Genomic DNA, 19,246 nt, shown 5'->3' with positions numbered 1-19,246 from the left:
AAGTGACGGGTAAAGTCGGCAGCGGTAGTGACCGGAGCTCTGGGGAAGAGGTGACGGGTACAGTCGGGCAGAGATGGTGACCGGAGCTCTGGGGAAGAGGTGACGGGTACAGTCGGGCAGCGGTAGTGACCGGAGCTCTGGGGAATAAGTGACGAGTACAGTCGGGCAGCGGTAGTGACCGGAGCTCTGGGGAAGAGGTGATGGGTACACAGTCGGGCAGAGATGGTGACCGCAGCTCTGGGGAAGAGGTGACGGGTACAGTCAGGCAGCGGTAGTGACCGGAGCTCTGAGGAAGAGGTGACTGGTACAGTCGGGCAGAGATGGTGACCGGAGCTCTGGGGAAGAGGTGACGAGTACAGTCGGGCAGAGATGGTGACCGGAGCTCTGGGGAAGATGTGACTGGTACAGTTGGGCAGAGATGGTGACCGGAGCTCTGGGGAAGAGGTGACGGGTACAGTCGGGCAGAGATGGTGACCGGAGCTCTGGGGAAGAGGTGACGGGTGTAGTCGGGCAGAGATGGTGACCGGAGATCTGGGGAAGAGGTGACGAGTACAGTCGGGCAGAGATGGTGACCAGAGCTCTGGGGAAGAGGTGACGAGTACAGTCGGGCAGCGGTAGTGACCGGAGCTCAGGGGAAGAGGTGACGAGTACACAGTCGGGCAGAGATGGTGACCGAAGCTCTGGGGAAGAGGTGACGAGTACAGTCGGGCAGAGATGGTGACCGGAGCTCTGGGGAAGAGGTGACGGGTACAGTCGGGCAGAGATGGTGACCAGAGCTCTGGGGAAGAAGTGACGGGTACAGTCGGGCAGCGGTAGTGACCGGAGCTCTGGGGAAGAGGTGATGGGTACAGTCGGGCAGAGATGGTGACCGGAGCTCTGGGGAAGAGGTGACGGGTACAGTCAGGCAGAGATGGTGACCGGAGCTCTGGGGAAGGGGTTGACTGGTACAGTCGGGCAGCGGTAGTGACCGGAGCTCTGGGGAAGAGGTTACGGGTGCAGTCGGGCAGAGATGGTGACCGGAGCTCTGGGGAAGAGGTGACGGGTACAGTCGGGCAGAGATGGTGACTGGAGCTCTGGGGAAGAGGTGACGGGTACACAGTCGGGCAGCGGTAGTGACCAGAGCTCTGGGGAAGAGGTGACGGGTACAGTCGGGCAGAGATGGTGACCGGAGCTCTGGGGAAGAGGTGACGGGTGCAGTCGGGCAGAGATGGTGACCGGAGCTCTGGGGAAGAGGCGACGGGTGCAGTCGGGCAGAGATGGTGACCGGAGCTCTGGGGAAGAAGTGACGGGTACAGTCGGGCAGAGATGGTGACCGGAGCTCTGGGGAAGAAGTGACGGGTACAGTCGGGCAGAGATGGTGACCGGAGCTCTGGGGAAGAAGTGACGGGTACAGTTGGGCAGAGATGGTGACCGGAGCTCTGGGGAAGAGGTGACGGGTACAGTCGGGCAGAGATGGTGACCGGAGCTCTGGGGAAGAGGTGACGGGTGCAGTCGGGCAGCGGCAGTGACCGGAGCTCTGGGGAAGAGGTGACGGGTACAGTCGGGCAGAGATGGTGACCGGAGCTCTGGGGAAGAGGTGACGGGTACAGTCGGGCAGAGATGGTGACCGGAGCTCTGGGGAAGAGGTGACGGGTGCAGTCGGGCAGCGGCAGTGACCGGAGCTCTGGGGAAGAGGTGACGGGTGCAGTCAGGCAGAGATGGTGACCGGAGCTCTGGGGAAGAGGTGACGAGTACAGTCGGGCAGCGGTAGTGACAGTCGTGGAGTCCGGTATTGTACTACTAATACCATAACACTGCGATCACATTATGTCCAGTGATCGGTATATGGAGGTAAAAATGGCGGGATGAGATTTTTTCTACATTTAAGCCATTAAAATATAATCACATGTAATGCTCAGGCCGTGTGCACATGTAGCATAAAGGTTGCGTTTTATCTGCTGCTTTTTTTGCACAGAGTTCGGATCACCCCGCCTTTTGCCCTATTACACATATTGGTGTCGCCGCGCTCAGAATCACCCGTCTCCCGTCTTATAGACCCTTCTAAGCTGCTTAAAAAAGACAAAATCTTATAAAACCGACTTATCTCGGCGTCTGAGCTTCTCTATGGAGTAATATTGTTTTTCTCCTCTTCCATGACTTTTATAGTGGACAGTATCGCAGAGCTGCTGGGACTTGTAGTACCACAGGACAACATTGAATCGTCACAATGGTGTTGCTTGCTGTTCACTACTGTCACCAGCAGATGGCGAGCTGTACTTATAATATCAGCAAAAGGCCGCGCCCACATACGTCATACACCACGCCCACCTACGCAGGACTCGCTCGTCCACCTAATGACGTCATCGCGTCTTCGCTGCCGGCGCACTAGGACGCAGGGCTACGAGACACCGCACATCCGGGACACGGAACCGAGGCCGGACAGCCGGTCCCAGAGGGACGTAGAGCCTCACTCCTCACATGGGGATCTCAGGAAGTGATGACGTCACCACCCAGGAGGAGGAGCCCAAGACCGCAGCCAGGTCCAGGGTAAGGAGCTCTGCACGCAGCCACTTCCGGTGTGGCAGTGACGTCATGACGTGCGCCGGAAGGTGGTGCCACGTGGCCTTATGGAGCTAATGTGAGCACGTGCCTTTGCAGAGCTGTCAGCAGTGACCGGGGAGGCCTGCTGGGAGTTGTGGTTCCACCTCAGCCTCCATCAGCGCAGTGTCTCAGCTCCAGCGGATCTGCTCATGGCGCAATGGAAAGGCACAGCTTATTAACCCCTTCACGTCATTTTCCACAGTTTTTGTTGTTCGCTCTCCTCCTCCCCAGAGCCATAACTTTCTGATTTCCCGTCAGTATGGCCGTGTGAGGGATCGTCTTTTGCGGGACGAGTTGGACTTTTGGACGTCATCATTGGTTTTACCATGTCGTGTAACAGGAAGCGGGAAAAAAATTCCCAGTGCGGTGAAATTGCAAAAAAAAAAGTGCCGCCCAGACTGGTTTTTCTGGATTAAAACTGACCTGCCATTATGATTCTCCAGGTCATTACGAGTTCACAGACACCAAACATGACTAGGTTCTTTTTTATCTAAGTGGTGAAAAAAAATTCCTTCATTTGTAAAAAAACCCGCCATTTTCCGAGACCCGCAGCGCCTCCATTTTTCGTGATCTGGGTTTGGTGGCGGCTTATGTTTTGCGTGCCGGGCTGACGTTTTTATTGATCCTATTTTGCTATAGCTGCGATCTTTTGATCGCCCGTTATTGCATTTTAATGCAATGTTGCAGTGACGAAAGAAACGTAATCCTGGCGTTATGACCTTTCTTGTTTAGCGATCGGGTCACTTCTTGTAAGTGTTTGGGCGATTCTGAACCCGGCAATACCAAATACGTGATTTTTTTATAAATGGGGCTAATGGAGATTTGAACTTTTTATTTTTTTTTTTTATATTTTTAAAACCTTTTTGTTTACTCTCTTCAGTAGTCTCCATGGGAGATTAGAAGATGTGATCATCTGATCGCTTTTGCTGCACAGACCAACACTTCAGCCCTGCTACGTGTAACACAAATGCTCACTTGTTATGAACGCCGGCCACAGGGTGGCGCTCGTAGCAGATCGGCAATGACAAACGCAAGGAGACTGCTGCAAAGCACAGCTTCCATGTGACACCTGCACTGATGGGGGGGGGGGATTAGTGACGCGCTTCTGGCACAGCATTGTTAAATGCCACTGTTGGAGATTGACAGCGGCATTTAACATGCTAACAGCCGCAGGTGGATCGCGATTCCATCCACGGCTGTTAGGGGCTCATGACAGCTGATGAACCCTCCTGTAAATAGAGAGGAGCTGCACCCCCATCCTCCTGTGTAGAGAGAGAGGAGCTGCACCCCCATCCTCCTGTGTAGAGAGAGATGAGCTGCACCCCCAATCCTGTGTAGAGAGAGAGGAGCTGCACCCCCATCCTCCTGTGTAGAGAGAGGAGCTGCACCCCCATCCTCCTGTGTAGAGAGAGAGGAGCTGCACCCCCATCCTCCTGTGTAGAGAGAGAGGAGCTGCACCCCCATCCTCCTGTGTAGAGAGAGAGGAGCTGCACCCCCATCCTCCTGTGTAGAGAGAGATGAGCTGCACCCCCAATCCTGTGTAGAGAGAGAGGAGCTGCACCCCCATCCTCCTGTGTAGAGAGAGAGGAGCTGCACCCCCATCCTCCTGTGTAGAGAGAGAGGAGCTGCACCCCCATCCTCCTGTGTAGAGAGAGATGAGCTGCACCCCCATCCTCCTGTGTAGAGAGAGATGAGCTGCACCCCCAATCCTGTGTAGAGAGAGAGGAGCTGCACCCCCATCCTCCTGTGTAGAGAGAGAGAGGAGCTGCACCCCCATCCTCCTGTGTAGAGAGAGAGGAGCTGCACCCCCATCCTCCTGTGTAGAGAGAGAGGAGCTGCACCCCCATCCTCCTGTGTAGAGAGAGAGGAGCTGCACCCCCATCCTCCTGTGTAGAGAGAGAGGAGCTGCACCCCCATCCTCCTTTGTAGAGAGAGAGGAGCTGCACCCCCATCCTCCTTTGTAGAGAGAGGAGCTGCACCCCCATCCTCCCGTTAAGGCTGGCGTCACATTACCGTAGAATCTGGATGAGTACTGTGCGAGAAAACATCTCTTAGCACTCAAACCAGTGTTGATCTATGGCGCAGCTCACATCACCATATTTTGTCTCAGGGGTATTCAGCGTGCGTGTAAATCGCATCATGCTGCGATTTTACACGTATATCGGCCGAGTCTCGCCAGTGCAAGCCTATGGGTGCGATTAAAAATCGGACACCACACGGACCATGCAAGTGCTGTCCGATGTTTACGCATCCGTGTCTTTTGAAAAGCCGGCAATTCATCTGCCGTGAACAGTAAAATCCCACTGACAGAATAGTATAGATATATACACATAGAATACATAGATATATAGACGTCAGTGACACACACACATATATATGTATTTATATTACATAGATAGAAGAAAAGCCGGTAACTCATTTCTCGGGTTCTGAAAAATCACTGCAGGAGCCGACAGGATAGAAGAGATGGATTACATACAGTAAATACACATAGCATAGGTAGATATATAGATGTCAGTGACAAATACAATTAGTACAGTGTGTGTGCAAATTAATGTGCATGTATTTAATTAATAAAAGATTATTTTGAGGGGAAAATGGCGTGGGCTCCTGCGCAATTTTCATAACCAGCAGAGGGAAAGCCGACGACTGGGGGACAATGTTTATATCCTGGTAAGGGGGTAATACCCATGGAGCTTCCTAGACTATTAATATCAGCTCACAACTTTATACTTGGCCTTTACTGGCTATTAAAATATGGGACCCTCCAAAAAATGACATAGGGTCCCCCTATAACTAATAACCAGCAAAGGCTATGCAGACAGCTGCGGGCTGATATTCATAGCCTAGGAAGGGGCCATGGATACTGCCCCCCAGGCTAAAAACATCAGCTCTCAGCTGCTCCAAAAAAGGCACATCTGTAAGATGCACCAATTCTGTCATTTATCCTCACACTTCCCACTTGCCCTGTAGCGGTGGCAAGTGGGGTAATAGTTGGGATGGTTGATGTCACCTTTGTATTGTCTGGTGACATCACGCTCATGGTTAGTAATGGAGAGGCATCAATAAGACGCCCCCAATAAGTCACATTGTAAGAAAACACACACCCAGAATAAATTCCTTTAATTGAAAGAAAGACACAGACTCCTTTAATAATCTTTTTTTAAACATACGACCTCAACTAATTCTACCAAAGCCCTCGATCGCCTGTAATAAAAATAAAATAAAAAACTACAATATCCCTCACCTGTCTGTCATTCTGTCCCACGCTGTAATCTATGTCTGGGGCATAAACAGTTTTCAACCTGGACGGTGCCAAGATGTGACCGTCCCGGCTGAAATACACTGGTGAATGAGGAGATGCTGCGAGTGGAGCCTCAGTGACTAGTGGTGATGTCACTGAGTCTGCGCTCCCAGCCAGGCTGAACTGCAGTGACCTCTGGACCGTGGGAAAATGCCAGTGATGAGGTCACCGCAGTAGCTCAGTGTCTTCACAGCAGATCACCGTGAAAAACTATCTACATATGATATATATATATATATATATGTCACTCACATACAGTATATCTATGTATATAATTGTCTTGTAATGGTTTTATTTCCTGTTCTGCCCAGATGTCACCGTATCCCAGAATTCCAACCGGAGGAAGTTCACCGACCGCCATATTGGGACACCCAAGTGATGGGTGTCTCAATATGGAAACTGCTGCTGGTACCAACCTATTGCACGGTACCACCAGCGGAACACCGTGACACCATACACACTTTATACACCGTACGCAACACTAACACACACACTCTCACAGTCACATTCACACTCAGACTGATACTTTATACATTCACACTCACGCTTACATTCACACTCACGCTTACACTCACATTCACACTCACTCATACACTCATGCAGCCTCTTGCGCGGTACCACCAGCGGAACACCGTCACACTGCGCCTGTGCGAATTCCGTGCAGGCGCAGTGAATCATTCGGCTGATCCCGGCGGCAGATCCGCGACGTGTCTACAGGCAGAGGAGGCCGGTCACATTAAAGGGGTTTTCCCACGAATGAAAGTTAATTTTAAAAATTGTCTGTGTCTGACCGTGTACGGAGCACACCACATCTCCTAGGCAGGGGAGGAAGCAAAACACAATACTGACATTACAGCAGGGGATCACAGAGGATTCGTTTTGTGAGGCAAAATATTTCACTGATTGTTTTTAAACAATATTTTACCTCACAACATGTATCCTCTGCGATCTCCTGCTGTAATGTCAGTATTGTCTTTTGCTTCCTCCCCTGCCCAGGAGATGTGGTATGCTCCGTACACGGTCAGACACAGGGGTGAGAGAGACAGAGCACAGGGGGGAGACAGCACATGAGGGGAGAACACAGCACAGGAAGGAGAGAGACACTGCGCAACCTCTTTGGTAGCTGTAGTACGTGTGTCATGTATCTGACCCTCCTCTCATCCACAGGAGCTGGTTGTGGCCCCTGGGGAGCACCCGCTGCAGTATCGCTACACCTTCTGGTACTCCCGGAGGACGCCCACCCGACCCGCCAGCACTCACAATTATGAGCAGAACATCCGTCAGGTGGGCACAGTGGCATCGGTGAGTACCCCTCCTCCGTGTGCAGCCCCCCGGCCCGGGGTAGCAGTGATAGTACCGCCACCTCTCATCCTCTGTGCTGTAGGTGGAGCAGTTCTGGCGGGTGTACAGCCACTTAGTGCGGCCCGGAGACCTCTCAGGATACAGCGACTTCCACCTGTTCAAGGAAGGCATCAAACCCATGTGGGAGGTGAGTGCAGGCCACCTCTGCTGGGCACTAAGGGGTTAATCCTGGCCAGGTACGTCTTCCATAATTTCCTTGGATTCCCCCCATTTTCAGGATCTCTGCTTGTGGTCTGTGGATTTTCATCTACGTTTAGAGGCTGAGCCTCCCCCGTCCTGACTTCGTTCATCCCAATGTATCAGGCACAACCTCCAATCAGCAGCATTATCACAAATGTTCAGCACAGGAGACAAATCTGTGTCAACCTCTCAGAAGACTGTAATAGACTGGATGCAATAGTAACAGACCCTCAGCTCTGAAAAGTATCAGGAGGGGTTGTTACTGAAGCAAGCAGAGATGTTGAAAATTGCAAGGGATAGAAACTCAGCCTGTTAGGACACAGCAGAACTTCTCATGGTCGTGCTGAAACGTCGTACTCGACCATTGATCCATAACCTCTGTGACTCCCCCCCCTTCACCACACAGGATGACGCCAATAAAAATGGTGGCAAATGGATCATCCGCCTCCGGAAGGGGCTGGCGTCCCGCTTCTGGGAGAACATCATCCTGGCCATGCTGGGGGAGCAGTTCATGGTGGGAGAAGAGATCTGCGGGGTGGTGGTCTCCATACGCTTTCAGGTGCGTGACTCTCGTTCCCTGCCCACTGTGCGTGCTGTACTGAACGGGGAGGAGCACGGCTCTCTGGCTCCTCCTCCTGACACTGAGCATTGCCTGTGTCGCCCCCTGCAGGAAGACATCCTCTCCATCTGGAATAAGACGGCCAACGACCAGCTCAGCACCATCCGGATCCGGGACACGCTCAGGAGGGTCCTCAACCTCCCTCCGAACACCATCATGGAGTACAAGACTCACAACGACAGCCTGAAGTGAGTGTCCGCTCCCCTCCGGCCCCTCTAGTGAACTTGGACTGTTCAGTTCAGCCTATACTGACACGTTGTAACAAACCCTCAGCTGTGTGCAGTAATTGTAAGATCGGTCACTCTTCTTCTGTTTCCCTGCAGAGACAACTCAAGTTTCAGGAACACGAAGCTCACGCTCTGAGGTCTACTCAAGTGTGCGGAGCGTCCAGTGGGAGGAAGGGACCTCCGGTGACAGCATTCATCTGTGGAGGGGTCCGCACTGGAGATCTCCTGATCGCACCAGGCCGAGGATCACACCGGAAAATCGCGCTCTTCTTTATCATCGTTGTAGGGTTTTGTAATTGATACAAATCAGGACAATAAAATATTTTCCAGCAGATTTCTGATTTATTACAGAGATGACTCCGCCCCCGAGGAGCAGAAAATAACAAAAATCAGCCGGCCGTGGTGGAACAAGGGGGAAAGACGTGATCACCGCTCGGGAAGTAACGTTCCGGAGCATTGTTAAAATGTCCCATGAAAAAGATGGCCAGAGTCCCCACCACAAAGAGAGGGAGCGCCCCCCAAAAGCATAAGACGTCCAACACCTTCCCGATCATCACCCAGTTTTCCATCTCCTGAAGGGAGAGAAACAAGAGTGACATAAGGTTGTGTCTACAGAATAGTGAGTGCAGCTCTGGAGTATAATACAGGATGTAACTCAGGATCAGTAATGTAATGTGTGTACACAGTGACTGCACCAGCAGAATAGTGAGTGCAGCTCTGGGGTATAATACAGGATGTAACTCAGGATCAGTAATGTAATGTATGTACACAGTGACTGCACCAGCAGAATATTGAGTGCAGCTCTGGGGTATAATACAGGATGTAACTCAGGATCAGTAATGTATGTACACAGTGACTGCACCAGCAGAATAGTGAGTGCAGCTCTGGAGTATAATACAGGATGTAACTCAGGATCAGTAATGTAATGTATGTACACAGTGACTGCACCAGCAGAATAGTATAATAATAAGTATAATACAGGATGGTGTACACAGTGACTGCACCAGCAGAATAGTGAGTGCAGCTCTAGGGTATAATACAGGATGTAACTCAGGATCAGTAATGTAATGTATGTACACAGTGACTGCACCAGCAGAATAGTGAGTGCAGCTCTGGGGTATAATACAGGATGTAACTCAGGATCAGTAATGTAATGTATGTACACAGTGACTGCACCAGCAGAATAGTGAGTGCAGCTCTAGGGTATAATACAGGATGTAACTCAGGATCAGTAATGTATGTACACAGTGACTGCACCAGCAGAATAGTGAGTGCAGCTCTAGGGTATAATACAGGATGTAACTCAGGATCAGTAATGTAATGTATGTACACAGTGACTGCACCAGCAGAATAGTGAGTGCAGCTCTGGGGTATAATACAGGATGTAACTCAGGATCAGTAATGTATGTACACAGTGACTGCACCAGCAGAATAGTGAGTGCAGCTCTAGGGTATAATACAGGATGTAACTCAGGATCAGTAATGTATGTACACAGTGACTGCACCAGCAGAATAGTGAGTGCAGCTCTAGGGTATAATACAGGATGTAACTCAGGATCAGTAATGTAATGTATGTACACAGTGACTGCACCAGCAGAATAGTGAGTGCAGCTCTAGGGTATAATACAGGATGTAACTCAGGATCAGTAATGTAATGTATGTACACAGTGACTGCACCAGCAGAATAGTGAGTGCAGCTCTGGGGTATAATACAGGATGTAACTCAGGATCAGTAATGTATGTACACAGTGACTGCACCAGCAGAATAGTGAGTGCAGCTCTGGAGTATAATACAGGATGTAACTCAGGATCAGTAATGTAATGTATGTACACAGTGACTGCACCAGCAGAATAGTGAGTGCAGCTCTAGGGTATAATACAGGATGTAACTCAGGATCAGTAATGTAATGTATGTACACAGTGACTGCACCAGCAGAATAGTGAGTGCAGCTCAGGAGTATAATACAGGATGTAACTCCGGATCAGTAATGTAATGTATGTACACAGTGACTGCACCAGCAGAATAGTGAGTGCAGCTCAGGAGTATAATACAGGATGTAACTCAGGATCAGTAATGTAATGTATGTACACAGTGACTGTACCAGCAGAATAGTGAGTGCAGCTCTGGAGTATAAGGCTGTGTGCACACGCTGCGGATTTTGCTGCGGTTCCGCAGCGGTTTTGGCCGCTGCGGACCCGCAGCAGTTTTTGCTGCGGTGTACAGTACCATGATTCCCTATGGGAATCAAAAACCGCAGTGCAGACGGTGCGGAATTTTCCGCGCGGATTATCTGCGGTTTTCAATCCGCAGAAAGAATTGACATGTCAATTCTTTCTGCGGATTCTCCTGCGGTTTGCCATCTCCTCTATTGAGGAGATGAAAAACCGCAGGACAAAACCGCAGAGCAATCCGCAGGTAAAACCGCAGGTCTTTTGACCTGCGGTTTCACCTGCGGATTTTACAAAATCCGCGCGGATGAATCCGCACCTAATCCGCAGCGTGTGCACACAGCCTAATACAGGATGTAACTCAGGATCAGTAATGTAATGTATGTACACAGTAACTGCAACAGCAGAATAGTGAGTGCAGCTCAGGAGTATAATACAGGATGTAACTCCGGATCAGTAATGTAATGTATGTACACAGTGACTTCACCAGCAGAATAGTGAGTGCAGCTCTGGGGTATAATACAGGATGCAACTCAGGATCAGTAATGTAATGTATGTACACAGTGACTGCACCAGCAGAATAGTGAGAGCAGCTCTGGGGTATAATACAGGATGTAACTCAGGATCAGTAATGTAATGTATGTACACAGTGACTGCACCAGCAGAATAGTGAGTGCAGCTCTGGGGTATAATACTCACTGCGTTGCTCTTGTTCTGCTCTTTCGTGCTGCTGGTGATGAAGTTGCATGCCTCCACACACTCCTTTATTTCCGGGGCACAGTGAATCAGGTTCTTGAACAGCGGGGTGGTTACCCCAACATCGAAGCCGTCCACTATAACACGGGGAGCAGAGTTATTCAGAGCTGTGATATTATCCCCAGCCCCGGTCATCATTTTGCTTCTCTCTAATGACTTTGCTGTCTCTATAACTTCTTCACTTCCCCTCTCCTTCGAGTCGGAGACCATAAGCAGCAGCTCCACTTAACACCATCATTGTAGAAGTGTATATCAATCAGCCCAGTGTGAATATTAACCAGCAGAATTATGATTGCAGCTCTGGTTGTGAGTGGAGTATAGGGATGATGTGCAGAGGTGGAGCTGTGCTGTAGGCCCCTGGCACCTTCCTGCCGCCCCTTTCCTTACCTATCTGCCACCTCCACTGCCCCTTCCTGCCTTTGGGCTCCTTTTCTTCACCTCTGTGGCCTCGGTTGTCCCTGTTCATCCCGTGTCGCTCTCTTTGCCGCTCAAACATCAGCTCGCTCCGCGGCTTCCTCAGGACGTACTCCTCCGCTTTCAGCATGATGCCGAGGGAGCTCTTCCTCCTCTCCCTCGGAGTCGCCTCCTCTTCCTCACAGGGCTCGATCTTCATTTGCAAGTAGCGCGGTAAAACCTTCAGAAGCCTCTGCAAGAGACCAAACCGGAGGAGCGCTTGTTTTTTGCGCCATGATCTTTTTTATTGATACAATTATCGATATATGACTTTTTTTTTTGCATTTTGTGTGGGATGCAGCAACCCAAAAACTGTAGTTTTGCTGATTTGATTACGGTATTTTTTCTTTTCGGAACCCAAACTATTTCCTCACGTGTTTCATGGTCTCTGTCAGGTTGTGGGTGCTCGGCGTCCGCAGCGACACATTGAGGACAATGACGCAGCTTAAGACGATAATGGTCGACACGATCATCACAAAGATCAAGTACCTGCATGGAAATCTAGATGTCATTACCTTGAACTGCAGCAGAGGGCGCTGCGCATATCCGAAAATGACCAAGGGGTGGCCTGACAGCATGGTGCTGACTAACTAGGTAGCAACCAACAGGATTGTGACTTGTGGGGTCACTTACTTTCCAATTAGTGGAACACTCAGGGAAGTTTCTGGGACCTTCTGAGCTATCAGGAACAGAAACACAACCTGCGCCAGGAGGACGGAGATGGACAATGTGCACTTCTGACCACCAGCTGGACAACGAGAGATGAAGAATTAATTGGATTGTCCATGGTTTTATGGTTGGATGCACTGGTCCCAGTCCTAGCCATTTATGGAGATAATCCCTTTCCAGTATGTTCTAGGAGCCACCAGTCTTTCATAGAACCCATGCGACAAACTAAATTAAGGTGAAGTTACCCTCTATGAAACTTTTTTAGCCTATTTTGCTCTTTGGTCACACGACTATTGACCATCGCCAGTGGGTTCCTCACCTTGGGCTGGCAGAAAGTAGACGAGGACCACAAGTGAGGAGATAAGGACAACCGGCACAATGATGTTGACTATGTAAAATAGTGGCTTCCTCTGGATGATCAGGCCAAAGATAATCTGCTGGTACTGGAGGTCATCGTCTGTGTAGATAGTATTCAGATATTTCCAGGCTGGGCAATGTTTGATCGCCCATTCACCATTTTCTGCAAGAGAGGATAGTCATGGCAGACAACGATGGACAAATGTCAGCTGCCCATAAACAAAAGCCAACACCTCTGACCTCGTTGATCAGCATCCCAATGGTAAACCCCATTTTTCACCAAGTCAATGGTCATAAGGCAGGTCTGAGTCTACTGTATCTTGACAGTACCTGTGAAAGCCTCAGGGTCGATATCAACCCTCTCCATTGGTTCTCCACTGTCGGCAAACGCCAGCTGCATGTCCAGTTCTTGAGCATTGTAGGTTTGAGACCTAGAGAAAGACAACATATTCAGAACTCCTTAAGATGTACACAAGCTACTTTGCCAAAGGTGTGTGAAACCCCGAGACCTCACTTCAGTATGCGCTTGATGGACATCCCTTTGTCATTAGAATTAATTTGGGCCACTTTTTTGGAAGAAACATTTCAATTCATAGAAGGTCAACTCTTTTATATGAGCTTCATTAATATCCCATAGGTGTCCAATTCATGGAAGATCATCACTTCTATGTGAGACTGAATTACATTCCATGGTCATCCAAGTCATACAAGTGGTGACCTTCTATGGGATGAAGATACTATGGGCATCCATTTCATAGAAGTGATGACCTGTAAGTGCTTGATGGACATCCAAAGGGCGTTAACATGCAGTTGCACCACTTTGTTGGATGAGAAGGTCCAATTCATAGAAGGTCATCACTTCTATATGAGCTTCATTCAAATTCCATTGGTGTCTAATTAAGATCATCACTTCTATTTGTGCTTGATAGACATCTCATGGACATCTAAGTCATACAAGTGATGACGTTCGATAAGAGCTTGATGAAGATGCTATGAGCATCTAATTCATAGAAGTGATGATCTGTGTGTGCTTGATGGACATCTCATGGGGGTTAGTATGCAGTTGAACCGCTTTGTTGGATGAGAAGGTCCAATTCATTGAAGGTCATCACTTCTATATGAGCTTGATGGACATCCCATGGGCATTAATATCCCATGGGCATTAATATCGAGTTGGGCGACTTCGTTGGTTGAGAAGGACAAATTAATCTTAAAAGGTGTTGGGTGGGGTTGTGGTCCATGTTGTGTAGCCACTTTATCCATACCTTGCTTTTGACAATAAAGTATATGAATTGATGAATTATATGAAGAAAACTTATTGGAAAAGGCTCCAAAAAGTAGACCAATAGGAAGACTTCAAAGCCGACCAGAACTTTCTCGAAATGGTGTTCCTCATGTGGTCCCCAGAAGAACAAGTAAACATGAGTCCAGCAATATGTCCTTACCTGAAGACCAGAGTGCAGTTCTGCCAGTCGAAGGGGAAGTAGGTGACCTTAATGCTACATGCACTCCTGAAGATGGCAGGTGGAAGCCAAGACATATCCCCAGTGTTACTGGCTAGAACATTGGCGTAGTATGCAACATCAAACTGTCCATCAATGCTGGAAGAAAATATGAGAAGGGTTACTTGCCCCTCCTTAATATATGTCATCTACCCCAAGAATTGATGAGGCGCCATCGTTAGTCTCTCTGAGATGTGAGCGCTGTCTTTTGTTAATAGTTGGGTAACGCATGATGCTCTTTCAAAATCCAAATTCAACATTTTAGGTGAGTAATCATTATAGTGGTGCTCTCTTGCTTTTGAAAGAGGAAAGGTCAGGAAGAACTCGTTTGGGGTCCTGAACAGTTACTTACTTGTTCTCCAGTACGATTTCCGGCAGCCACACCATATGAGGTGGCACTCGTATCACCTCAATGCCACCATACTCTGAACTGTTCCATGTTATGCGAAAGTCTTCCCACTCCTGATAGACAATATGGTGAAGGCAATTAGTACAACCGCCACATTGTTACTCTACAAAATTAGGGAAAGAGAAATTCTGCCTTAGAATAAATCTCTGCCGGCTAATATTATGTAGTTTTCATTTCCTAATATGTATTTATGGCAAACCAGGTTGTATAGACGGTACAGTGGCTGTTGGACACCTAGTGAGTGTGAGATGAACTTGAAGTAATGCTTTTGTACATGTAAGAAAATGCTGACGAGTTGGGAGAGACGGCTGCTCGCCATATCTCCACCTTGGGTGTGGGTCACTTGGTAAATTGAGAGTTGTTCCTTTCACACGGAGCTGTGTGTCTGGAGGTGTGCAGATCTCCTGGACTGAGTGTCTCTACTAACAGACCAAGAAGCTGGACTCTCAGCCAGGTGGACTATCCAGCACTTTTGTATGGACTTGTTACTTTTTGTTTTACCTTGTGCTGGACAAAGGCTGTATTTATGTTTGCTGTTGATTGGGTTTATGAGGACTGAAATAAACCAGCCAGACTTTAAATAGAAACAGTTCCTATGTCTACCTCTTTAAGAAGCCGAGTGAGTCGACCTACTACAAGACTTAGAGTTACATAGTAGTTGCAGCCACCACAAGAAAGAGCTCAGGAGCACACTGCATACTGTTCCACTAGAGGGAGCCCAGGAGCATACTGCATACCATTCCACTAGAGGGAGCTCAGGAGCACACTGCATACTTTTTCACTAGAGGGAGCTCAGGAGCACACTGCATACTGGTCCACTAGAGGGAGCTCAAGAGCACACTGCATACTGTTCCACTAGAGGGAGCTCAGGAGCACACTGCATACTGTTCCACTAGAGGGAGCTCAGGAGCACACTGCATACTGGTCCACTAGAGGGAGCTCAGGAGCACACTGCATACTGGTCCACTAGAGGGAGCTCAGGAGCACACTGCATACTGTTCCACTAGTGGGAGCTCAGGAGCACACTGCATACTGTTCCACTAGAGGGAGCTCAAGAGCACACTGCATACTGTTCCACTAGAGGGAGCTCAGGAGCACACTGCATACTGTTCCACTAGAGGGAGCTCAGGAGCACACTGCATACCATTTCACTAGAGGGAGCTCAGGAGCACACTACATACCGTTCCAATAGAGAAAGCTCATAAGAATACTGCATACCATTTCACTAGAGGGAGCTCAGGAGCACACTACATACTGTTTCAGTAGAAGGAGCTCCTGAGCATACATCATATCGTTCCACTAGAGGTAGCTCAAGAGCGTACTGCATACCACAGCAATAGCGGAAGCTCAGGAGCATACAGCATACCATTCCACTAGAGGGAGCTCAGGAGCACACTGCATACTTTTTCACTAGAGGGAGCTCAGGAGCACACTGCATACCTTCCCAATAGAGGGAACTTAGGAGCATACTGCATTCCAATCCACTATAGGGAGCTCAGGAGCCCACTGCATTCCGATCCACTAGATGAGCTCAGGAGCATACTGCATACCGATCCACTAGAGGGAGCTCAGGAGCATACTGCATACCATTCCACTAGAGGGAGCTCAGGAGCACACTGCATACCTTTCCAATAGAGGGATCTTAGGAGCATACTGCATTCCGATCCACTAGAGGGAGCTCAGGAGCACACTGCATTCCGATCCACTAGATGAGCTCAGGAGAGTACTGCCTACGTTTCCACTAGAGGGAGCTCATGAGCATACTGCATACTATTCTGCTAGAGGGAGCTCAGGAGCACACTGCATACTGTTCCACTAGAGGGAGCTCAGGAGCATACTGCATACCATTCCACTAGAGGGAGCTCAGAAGCACACTGCATACTTTTTCACTACAGGGAGCTCAGGAGCACACTGCATACCTTCCCAATAGAGGGATCTTAGGAGCATACTGCCTTCCGATCCACTAGAGGGAGCTCAGGAGCCCACTGCATACCATTCCACTAGAGGGAGCTCAGAAGCACACTGCATACTGTTCCACTAGAGGGAGCTCAGGAGCACACTGCATACTGTTCCACTAGAGGGAGCTCAGGAGCACACTGCATACTGTTCCACTAGAGGGAGCTCAAGAGCACACTGCATACTGTTCCACTAGAGGGAGCTCAGGAGCACACTGCATACCGTCCCAATAGAGAAATCTCGTAAGAATACTGCATACCATTTCACTAGAGGGAGCTCAGGAGCACACTACATGCTGTTTCAGTAGAAGGAGCTCCTGAGCATACATCATATCGTTCCACTAGAGGTAGCTCAAGAGCATACTGCATACCACAGCAATAGCGGAAGCTCAGGAGCATACAGCATACCATTCCACTAGAGGGAGCTCAGGAGCACACTGCATACTTTTTCACTAGAGGGAGCTCAGGAGCACACTGCATACCTTCCCAATAGAGGGAACTTAGGAGCATACTGCATTCCAATCCACTAGAGGGAGCTCAGGAGCCCACTGCATTCCGATCCACTAGATGAGATCAGGAGCATACTGCATACCGATCCACTAGAGGGAGCTCAGGAGCATACTGCATTCCATTCCACTAGAGGGAGCTCAGGAGCACACTGCATACCTTTCCAATAGAGGGATCTTAGGAGCATACTGCATTCCTATCCACTAGAGGGAGCTCAGGAGCACACTGCATTCCGATCCACTAGATGAGCTCAGGAGAGTACTGCCTACGTTTCCACTAGAGGGAGCTCATGAGCATACTGCATACTATTCTACTAGAGGGAGCTCAGGAGCACACTGCATACTGTTCCACTAGAGGGAGCTCAGGAGCACACTGCATACCACAGCAATAACGGAACCTCAGGAGCATACAGCATACCATTCCACTAGAGGGAGCTCAGGAGCATACAGCATACTTTTCTACTAGAGGGAGCTTAGGAGCATTCAGCATACCATTCCACTAGAGGGAGCTCAGGAGCATACAGCATACTGTTCCACTAGAGAGAGCTAAGGAGCATACAGCAAACCTTTCCACTAGAGGGTGCTCAGGAGCACAGTACATACCGTTTCAGTAGAAGAAGCTCAGGAGCAAACATATTGTTCCACTAGAGGGAGCTCAGGAGCATACTACATACCGTTTCTCAAGAGGGAGCTCAGGAGCATACTGCACTCCTTTCCACTAGAGGGCGCTCAGGAACACACTGTATTCCGATCCACTAGAGGGCGCTCAGGAGCATACTGAATTCCTTTCCACTAGAGGGAGCTCAGACGCACACTGCATTCCGATCCACTAGAGGGTGCTCTGGAGCATACTGCATAACTTTCCACTAGAGGGTGCTCAGGAGCATACTGCATAACTTTCCACTAGAGGGAGCTCAGGAGCACACTGCCTACCTTTCTACTAGAGGGAGCTCAGAAGCACACTGCATTCCGATCCACTAGAGGGAGCGCAAGAGCACACTGCATAACTTTCCACTAGAGGGCGCTCAGGAGCACACTGCATACAATTTATACATTGAATTCAATAATTACACTGTATGCAGTAAGCTCCTGAGCTCCTCCCAGTGGTTGCAGGTAGTCAGTACTTTATTATATAACAATGTTAATGCAGGGGATTTGGAGCTCTGTTTCTGGAAAAACCCCTCTTACCCCTGACTGAAGAATCTAGATACCCATAATGTATCCAGAGAGCATACATATCAGGGACTAAGCTCAGGTCGTCTGACTCCACAGGTGGTCTCCTTACCAGCTGCAGCCACACGTTGGTTGTCATCGTCTCTTCTTTCTCATTCTAGCAAAACAAGAATAGCAATCGTCAATGCATCGTATGCTGAAATGCTGCTGGAGACTTTGCTCCTCCACTAAATCATTGGGTCTGTCACTTCCCAACTATATTCTTGTTGTTGTGAAGAGCACTGACCTTTTCACTTTGTAACACTAAGTATCACCTTAAACACTCTGTGCTGCTGGGGAGTTTGCTCCTTCCGCTATAGTCTTCTCAGTCTGTGACCACCAACCAGATTAGCGCCCTATGCGCCTGAAATACTCTGTGCTGCTGGGAGGACCTGGCTCTTTCCACTATCTTTCAGTCTGTGACCTCCCTCTGAGTTGGAAGACATCGCTCCTGAAATACTCTGCACTGCTGTTGGGATCTCGTTTACTCTACTCGATCATCCTACCGATCATTGTACTGGATGACTATCCTACGCCATAGCATCATACCTGAAATACTCTGTGCTGCTGATTGTAATAAAGAAGTAATGACTCACCAGGGAGATGAGGTTGGTCAGTGTGAGTTTCAGTCTGACTACGATGATGTCTTTGATGGATTTGACGGGTCGGGACATTTTATCATAATTTGAGAATAAATCATTAATCAGTCGGTTTTCCTCATTCGCCATGAAACCTGAGAGACAAGAAAGTGATGAATGATCGCACGTCGCCGGCCGCTGGGTGTGCATTAAGGCCACAGGAGCAAGCTGAGGGGTAAAGTGAAGCTTTGGGGTCTCAAAGCAGAATCTGTACCAGGGTCCCTGACTATTCATGGGACATTTACAACATGGGGGTCTTATATGTGGCAATCACAGATTTACATCCAGATGTTGGAGCTGGTCCGACCAAACAAAAGTACCTGGCAACAGTCTGGATTTTACAGCAGT

The 19,246-nt window shown here is 49.1% G+C and overlaps 2 protein-coding genes and 1 long non-coding RNA gene across 4 annotated transcripts in view; 2 read left to right on the top strand and 1 right to left on the bottom strand.

Annotated features, from left to right (window-relative positions):
* Positions 1-2,325: 2,325 nt before the first annotated feature.
* Positions 2,326-8,604, top strand: LOC141050219 (eukaryotic translation initiation factor 4E type 2-like). The gene is made up of 6 exons (XM_073547075.1): positions 2,326-2,526; positions 7,052-7,186; positions 7,269-7,373; positions 7,833-7,985; positions 8,097-8,233; positions 8,369-8,604. Exons 1-6 carry the CDS (start codon positions 2,458-2,460, stop codon positions 8,406-8,408), a joined length of 639 nt encoding a protein of 212 aa, XP_073403176.1. The 5' UTR covers positions 2,326-2,457; the 3' UTR covers positions 8,409-8,604.
* A 22-nt stretch (positions 8,605-8,626) lies between these two features.
* Positions 8,627-18,988, bottom strand: LOC141050217 (acetylcholine receptor subunit epsilon-like). 2 transcript variants are annotated; one of them, XM_073547072.1, is made up of 11 exons: positions 18,857-18,988; positions 18,334-18,378; positions 14,531-14,640; positions 14,122-14,277; positions 13,007-13,107; positions 12,639-12,839; positions 12,284-12,398; positions 12,025-12,139; positions 11,585-11,843; positions 11,141-11,274; positions 8,627-8,844 (listed from the first exon to the last, which is right to left on the bottom strand). In XM_073547072.1, the coding sequence occupies exons 1-11, from the start codon at positions 18,986-18,988 to the stop codon at positions 8,662-8,664; spliced, it is 1,551 nt and encodes a 516-aa protein (XP_073403173.1). In that variant the 3' UTR covers positions 8,627-8,661. The 2 variants fall into 2 exon arrangements, with proteins under 2 accessions (XP_073403173.1, XP_073403174.1); XM_073547073.1 differs by having other exon boundaries at positions 11,636-11,843.
* Positions 14,349-19,246, top strand: part of LOC141050220 (uncharacterized) — a 67,562-nt gene continuing 62,664 nt past the window's right edge. The window contains exon 1 of the long non-coding RNA XR_012220483.1: positions 14,349-14,443. This is a non-coding gene — a long non-coding RNA (uncharacterized lncRNA). The remainder of the gene's footprint in view (positions 14,444-19,246) is intronic.

This window comes from Dendrobates tinctorius, unplaced genomic scaffold (assembly GCF_039654945.1).
Source record: "Dendrobates tinctorius isolate UK_male_01 unplaced genomic scaffold, ASM3965494v1 ptg000151l, whole genome shotgun sequence".
Classification (NCBI taxonomy): Eukaryota; Metazoa; Chordata; class Amphibia; order Anura; family Dendrobatidae; genus Dendrobates; species Dendrobates tinctorius.
The sequence above is the reverse complement of the archived record's forward strand: the minus strand, read 5'-3'. Positions and strand labels throughout refer to the sequence as shown.